The following is a 7,936-nucleotide window of genomic DNA, read 5'->3' as shown; positions in this document are numbered from 1 at the left end:
TCCAGCTGCCTTTGTCGTTTCGATTTTGTCGGCTTCATGTTACCCGAACGGCAGGCGCCCGAAATGTGCCCTTTCCGGTTGCACTTGAAATATGTGTTGCCTACGTGGGGGCACGCATCACTGCGATGATTGGTCAAGCCACATGGGAAACAATTGGACTGCTCTGGTACTGCTTGTCGATCCGGGCATTGTGGTCGACCCGAACCTTGAGGACGTCGGGACCCGACACCGCTGGTGTGCGTTAACGCTGCATTTCTAGTTGCTATTTCCATCGCAAGAGCCCTTCCGACCAACTTCTGGAAAGTCAGCCATTTTTTCCGAAGAGGACGCGCTATACATCTTCTCGGCGAAGGTCGCACACGGAACGGTCGCTGAGCGCTTCGTCAAGAAAACCTCCAAAATCGTAGCTCTGTGCTAGGTCTCAAAGTACCGCCACAAATTTGGCGATTAATTCGCTTTCTTCTTGCGACCGCTTGCAAAACTTCGCCCCTTTCCGCTATGACGGATGACTGCGACGCAAGATGTTCGCCCAGAAGCTCCAGTAGCGCGATAAACAACTTTTCGGACGGTGACTGCGGGACCGTGAGTGACTTCAACAAAGCGTACGTCTTCATACCGATGAGACCCAAGAAGGTATGAACCTTCTTACCTTCGGGAACATCGTTTACCAGGAGGTACGACGCCAGTCTTTCTTCGTAGGAGCGCCAGTCGCTCGTCGTATTATTGAAAGACTCGATGTCCCCGATGCGACTCATGGTCCTCGCTGAGGGGTTGCCGCTTAATGGCCGCTCCAGGATTCCGATGCTGGACAATTCTTGGCTCAGGCCAAGCCCACAGCAGTCGGAGGATAATCCATCCAGTCGACCCCATGGCAGCAAAAATCCTTTGCGAGAATCCCATCCACGTCGGCAATGAATGTGTTCTGTCAGAAAAACGAGCTACAGAAATCGCTCCTGGTGGAACACGGCTGCATCCTATCGCTCGGGTAGGCAGTCACTTTACGCGACAGTGTCACAAGCACGCTGCACGTCATGGCACGAGCACCTGCAACACACAAAACATGAAGCATAATAGGCGGCATGGATTAAGCGGGCGCGCCGCGGGGATTGAACTCCAGACCGTGCGATCCGCAGTCCGACGCCTGGGCTTGGCGTCACGAGAATGATGCGAACGGGAACAGTAGCAGCTGGACTAAGTACGACGGTCGACTGCTACCGAAGTCGACCATTGGCTGGCACTGCTGGCTACCGAATGACGAAGGATAGCTCTCCACGTGATCTCACGACGTCGCGGGATCTGGATAGATTGAAACTACCTGTCTTGATTACTATGAAAAGTCCGGGGAGCATACGAGGGCGTCGTGCGTGCAACGCACCAGAAGCCACCCAAATCTTCCCGTAATCAAACATAAAAAATTATAATGCAGGCATCATGCACGCATGACACATTCTGTGCTCCCCGAGCTTATTAAAACTATCAAGAGAGTTTTAATTTTTTTTTCGGAATCATTAAGTGTGAATCACATGAGTTTGTGGTAGCAGTTGACTGTTGGCGCGCTCAGCAGGTCCCTGAATGACAAAGCCTAGCTTTCCACGTGATCGCAGACGTTACAGGTTTTGTAACCAAGCGTAACAAATCTGAATGCACGCACGAGACACGCGCATGGCAATTTTTTTGCTCCCCGAGTTTATCAGACTAATGGCGACAACTTTAATTTTTTTCTTTGATGCGCGATTGGGGATGGCAGACATAAATATACCACGCCTCTGACGCAGGAGTGCCCTGCGGATGTCCGGCGTGCCGGGCCTTCGCGTCATCGCCGACGCACGCCAGAACCCGTGGCGGCGTGCCTGCTGGCTACTCGCGTTCGGAGCCTTGGCCTGCCTCATGGTTATGGACCTTTCCTACATCTTCGTCGAGTTCCTGCGCTACGAAGACGTCGTATCAATTACCTACACCGAGCCAGCACGGGCCGGATTTCCGGCCGTAACCGTCTGCAACGTCAACAAGGTACGCGTTATATTGATCACGTATGACGGGTCTTTCCAAAAAGAAAAAAAAAAAGAAAGAAAACAAAACGTGTTTTTCCGCTTGCGTATATAAACCACGCATCGCAGAAAGCTACAACTTTGAGAATTTGACGCAAGTGGTTGTATTAGAATGCGAAATTATTTGAGAACATTGCGTTACTTGCCTTAAAAAAAAAGACGACATTTTTTTATAAGCAGACGTCCACCCAAATCCTGCATCATCAAAAGAATGGCAACATTTGTGGACGCATGCGACATTTGCATAGGTGATTCAGACATTTACACGTTACCATAAAAAGTAACGTAATGCGGTTACTTGTTACTCGCTGAAAAAGTAACAACATACGTTACTCGTTACCGATTCTCAAAAGGAACGCATTACTTTACCTCGAAAGTAGCGAGTTACTTTTCTCGTTCCTTCGACGACCGAATACACAACACCTTTTGTTTCGTGGCTTCTTGTTGTCTTTTCAGTAATCGTTGCATTTAAGCAGTGGCTGCCTCTCGAAGTTTCCATCCGCTATGTTTCCCCGTTTTCCTGAGAGTAAATTACTGGCGAAGCTCAACAGTCGTTCTACTGACGCACTCAAAGGAACGGGAGTGTTGCGCTTCAGGAAGAGCTTGTGAATCTGGGATTGTTCTCGCCTATACATGATGGGGAAAACAGCTCAGAAAACACGGACTACGAAGAGGAACAAACACGACAGGACAATGCTGTACTCGCAACTGAAGAATTTTAATAAAGGAAACAAAGACAGAAAAACCATACACAGTATCTTAAAAGATTGCACAAAAACAAAGAACCACTCTCGCCAATCGTGAACCGTGTCAATAAAATACCCGTTCACTACGTGACTCATGTTTTGCCGCGGGAAGGAAATTTCTTTGGCTGACAGCGCCAATGACGGTTCACTAACACACGAATGACCATGACACAGAATGTGGAAGGCCTCTATTATCTCTCTCGTCACCCTATCCTTGTGCGCTCCCAGAACGGTGACTCTGCCAAAGTCAGGCCGACACTGGCAATCTCTGCGATGAACGGGCAAAAGCCCCCCAACCGTGGCTCCGAGCGAATATGAGCGCTCACGTAATCTATCATTCAGACATCTTCCTGTTTGCCCCACGTAGCACCTGTTACACGACAAAGGTATTTTATATACCACACACGAAGCACGAAAGACAAAAGGTTTTCTGTGCGCCTTAGGGCACTTCGCGCTGGAACGACCAACTACCCCCGCACTAATCCTGGGACATATGTGGCCTATTTTTTGGGGCGCCGAAAACACTACCGGAATTCCATATCTGCCACCAACTTGTTTCAGGTTATGGAAAACGTGGTGGAGGTATAGGGGACCACTACCACACGCTTCTTTTCTCTTTCCGGCCTCGACCTCTCCACCCCTTAGCTTCCCGTCGACGCTCTTGGCGTTCCCGTCGACACTCTTGGCGGAAGTAGCAAGTTCACTTCTTAAGAAAGCTAAGGGGGTGTAGAGGTCGAGGCCGGAAAGAGAAAAGAAGCGTGTGGTACTGGTCCCCTACCTCCGCCGCGTTTCCCATAACCTGAAACATGTTGGTGGCAGATATGGAATTGCGGTAGTGTTTTCGGCACCCCAAAAAATAGGCCACATATGTTCCAGGATTAGTGCGGGGGTAGTTGGTCGTTCCAGCGCGAAGTGCACCAAGGAGCACAGAAAACCTTTTGTCCCTTGTGTTTCGTGTGTGGTACATAAAATACCTTTGTCGTGTAACAGGTGCTACGTGGAGAAAACAGGAAGATGTCTGAATGATAGATTACGTGAGCGCTCACAATCGCTCGGAGCCACGGTTGGGGGGCTTTTGCCCGTTCATCGCAGAGATTGCCAGTGTCGGCCTGGACTTTGGCAGAGTCACCGTTCTGGGAGCGCACAAGGATAGGGTGACGAGAGAGATAATTGAGGCTTTCCACATTCTGTGTCATGGTCATTCGTGTGTTAGTGAACCGTCATTGGCGCTGTCAGCCAAACAAATTTCCTTCCCTTGGCAAAACATGAGTCACGTAGTGAACGGGTAGTTTATTGACACGGTTCACGGTTGGCGAGAGTGGTTCTTTGTTTTTGTGCAATCTTTTAAGATACTGTGTATGGTTTTTCTGTCTTGTTTCCTTTATTAAAATTCTTCAGTTGCGAGTACAGCATTGTCCTGTCGTGTTTGTTCCTCTTCGTAGTCCGTGTTTTCTGAACTGTTTTTCCAATCATGTATAACGTCAACCAACTGGCCCAGTTCTCCACCTTATTATTGTTCTCTCCTTTTCGTTCTCTCCGCTTCTGAAGTTCGAAGTTTACGATGAGCTCTGTGCCTTTCCATGTTGGCAACCTCCGGGTTTACATTCGGTGTGTGCATGGTTCTGGAAGGTTCAACCCAAGGGCGGATCCCGGGGGGGGGGGGGGGGGGGGCGACGGGGGCGGCCGCCCCCTCCCCCCCCCCCCCAAACAAAGTCGACCCCCACTAAAAAAAAATAAAACCGACTACCGGCCTGACAGGTGGCAGAAGGCTCGGTACTCAAAGACGAGGGTCCAAAATAGGGCAGGTCGCACCAGCAGACACTCTTGTACTTTGAACTTGGAGAACCACTACGTCGCTTCAACTGAGACGGCATGATGTCCGCGGCGTAGGTTTCAAAGCACGCCTTGGAGCCATTAAGTCGGCGCAACAGCGCACATCTAGGGGCCGTCGGCGCTGTGTGGTTCTGCGGCGGCCTAAACAAAAGGCGCAACCGGGGTCCTGTTTATCTTACTGTAGGTGCCCCCCCACCCCCACACACACACACACAAATTCCTCCCCTTTCCACCCCCTTCCCCTCCCCCCCAAAAGAACAAACAAACAAACAAAAAACAGAGTTCTGGATCCGTCCCTGGTTCAACCAAAGAACTCATTGTGTTGGCTGGTTGAAGGACATTCCCAGCTGTTGAGTTCGACTGACATGTTCAGCGATAAAGGTTGCTATACTGTCATCCTGTTTAGTTGTTTTTCTGGTTTCTCATCGGTTTTTGTCGCAATATAAGCGTACTCAGGTTAGAACTAAAAAAGGCTGTTTAAACGTTGTTCTACACGTTACTCTTCAGAAGTAACAAAATACCGTTACTCGCTACTTGGCCTTAAATGTAACTAAGTAAGTTACTCGTTCGTTTCCTAGAGAAATAACTAAGTACGTTGCTCGTTATGGAAAAAAGTGACTATACGTAGAAGTAACTCGTTACCACTAACGCGTTACGTACATGTCTGAGGTGATTACACTTAGCACCAATAAATAACATATTGTTCTCTATCTTGCTGGCGAGTTGTTTTAATTGCTGATGGAGTCTTCCAGCTTTCGGAGTATTTTACAGCGACAGCCGTTAGTGGAAACCACCTTGGGAAATTGTGTGATCGTCTGCCACGCAAAATGTCCGTAATGTCATCACCGACGTCTTCAACCACGTGATCGCTCCCAGCCACCGCTCCTGGGACTCCCTTCTGCGCCCGCCACCGCCGCCAGCACGGTAGTCGGCATCCTTTCGTGCAGGCGCACGCGCACGGCCATATAAACCGGCAACTCATCTCCCCCATAAACGAACTTGCACGCCGCATGAGTAGGCCTCGGAAAGTCTGTACGGGGTCCGAAGAAGGCAACTTTCACTTACTGTGCGCTAAGGAGGCTCGTCGAAATGAAATACGGATCAGGCAGGGGAGCGGAATCTACAGGTTTTCCCGCTCATTTTAATCCAAGCGACGACCAATTTAATCCCGGGGTCACTCAATTTAATCCAAGCGCCATACAATTTAATCCAAGCGCCACACAATCTAATCCCGGGTTCAGTCAGTTGAATCCATATATATATATATATGCACTTATTGTGTTCAGTCATCGTGTTTCGCTTACACATTTGGTAACTTAGAACAATTGTTTATACAATTAGAATTTTTGGCGGGCAATCGATAATTTGATCACTAATGTGATTACTTTGAGTTACTACTCCTACTATTGACGAGGCTTAATTGATATGGTTACTCTTTTTAGAGCACAGCTTTTAGGCACCCCTTCCCGACTTGAGCGGCGTCGGCATCGGCGTCGCCGTCGGCGAAACCGCGCGGTGCATGATGGGTAAATTCCTCCACTAAATTTAGCGGAAAAATTTCCCGCTAAATCTTGCGGAAAATTTTCCCAGCTAAATTTATCAGAAAATTTTACTAGCTAAATTAAGCGGAAAGTTTGCCGCGCTAAGTCTAGCGGAAAATTTTCCCCGCTAAATCTAGCGGAAAGTTTTCCCCGCAAAATTGAGCGGAAAATTTTTCCCGCTAAATCTAACGAAAAAAATTCCCCGCTATACGTAGCGGAAAATTTCTCCCGCTAAATCTAGCGGAAAATCTTCCCAGCTAGATTTACCGCAAAATTCGCCCCGCTGTCTAGCGGAAAATTTTCGCCGCTTTATCTAGCGGAACATTTTCCCGCTAAATTTAGCGGAAAATTTTTTCTGCTATATTTAGCGGAAAATTTTCCCCGCTGAATCTAGCGGAAAATTTTCTCAGCTAGATTCAGTGGAAATGTTGCCCCGCTAAGTCTAGCGGAAAATTTTCCGCGCTAAATCTAGCGTAAAATTTACTCCGCTAATTTTAGCGGAAAAACATTTCCGCTCAATCTAGCAGAAAAATTTTCCCCCTAAATTTAGCGGGAATATTTCCTCGCTAAATTTAGTAGAAAAAATTTCCCCGCTAAATCTAGCAAGAAAGTTTTCCCGCTATGTTTAGCGGAAATTTTTTCCCGCTAAATCTAGCGGAAGATTTTTCCGGCTAAATTTAGGGGGAATATTTCCTCACTAAATTGAGCGGCAAATTTTCCCGCTAAATCTAGCGGAAAAGATTCCCCTCTAAGTTTAGCGGAAAATTTTCTCCGCTAAATCTAGCGAAAAATTTTTCCCGCTAAATCTAGCAGAATAGTTTCCCCGCTAAATCTCGTGGAAATTTTTCCCAGCTATATTTAGCGGGAAATTTGCCCCGCTGTCTAGCGATAAATTTCCCCGCCAAATCTAGCGGAATACTTTCCCCGGCAAATCTAGCGGAAAACTTTCCCCGCTAAATCTAGTGGAAAGTTTTCCCCCTCTAAATTTAGCGAAAACTTTTACTAGCTAGATTTAGCATTTAGAGGAAAATTTGTCGCTCTAAGTCTAGCGGAAAAGTTTCCCCGCTAAATCTAGCAAAAAATTATCCCCGCTAAATCTCGCGGAAAATCTCCCCAGCAAGATGTAGCGAAAAATTTTACCCGCTAATTCTAGCGTAAAATTCACTCCGTTAAATTTAGCGGAAACATTTTCTGCTAAGTGTAGCGGAAAAGCTTCCCCTCTAAGTTTAGCGGAAAATGTTTCCCGCTAAATCTCGCGGAAAATTTTCCCCGCTATCTCTAGCGGAAATTTTTCCCAGCTAAATTTAGCGGGAAATTCGCCCCACTGTCTAGCGATAAATTTCCCCGCAAATTCTAGCGGAAACTTTCTCCGCCTAATTTAGCGGAAAATTTGCACCCGGTAAATCTAGCAGAAATTTTTTTCCGCTAAAATTAACGGAAATATTTTTCCGATAAATCTCACGGAAAATGTTTCCGGCTAGATTTAGCGTTGAAAATGTTCCACTAAATATAGCGGGGAAAATTTTCCGCTAGATTTAGTGGGGAAAATTTTTCACTATACTTAGCTGGGGAAATTTTCCACTAGACTTAGTGGGGCAAATTTTCCGCTAAATCTAGCTGTGAAATTTTTCCGCTAGATTTAGCGGGGAAAATTTTCCGCTAAATATAGCGGGAAACATTTCCCGCTGGATTTAGCGGGTAAAGATTTCCGCTAGATATAACGGGAAAACTTTTTCGCTAGATTTAGTGGAGAAAATTTTATGCTAAA

At 47.1% G+C, this 7,936-nt stretch overlaps 1 protein-coding gene across 1 annotated transcript in view; it reads left to right on the top strand.

Annotated features, from left to right (window-relative positions):
- Positions 1-911: 911 nt before the first annotated feature.
- The window catches only part of LOC121046946 (acid-sensing ion channel 4-A-like), an 80,098-nt gene continuing 73,073 nt past the window's right edge, over positions 912-7,936 (top strand). The window contains exons 1-2 of the mRNA XM_042286259.1: positions 912-985; positions 1,776-2,010. Of these exons, the coding sequence (XP_042142193.1) occupies positions 912-985; positions 1,776-2,010 (309 nt within the window). The remainder of the gene's footprint in view (positions 986-1,775; positions 2,011-7,936) is intronic.

This window comes from Ixodes scapularis, unplaced genomic scaffold (assembly GCF_016920785.2).
Source record: "Ixodes scapularis isolate PalLabHiFi unplaced genomic scaffold, ASM1692078v2 PGA_scaffold7__128_contigs__length_106722199, whole genome shotgun sequence".
NCBI classification, from domain to species: domain Eukaryota; kingdom Metazoa; phylum Arthropoda; class Arachnida; order Ixodida; family Ixodidae; genus Ixodes; species Ixodes scapularis.
Note: the sequence above shows the minus strand (reverse complement) of the source record. Positions and strands in the feature narration are given on the sequence as shown.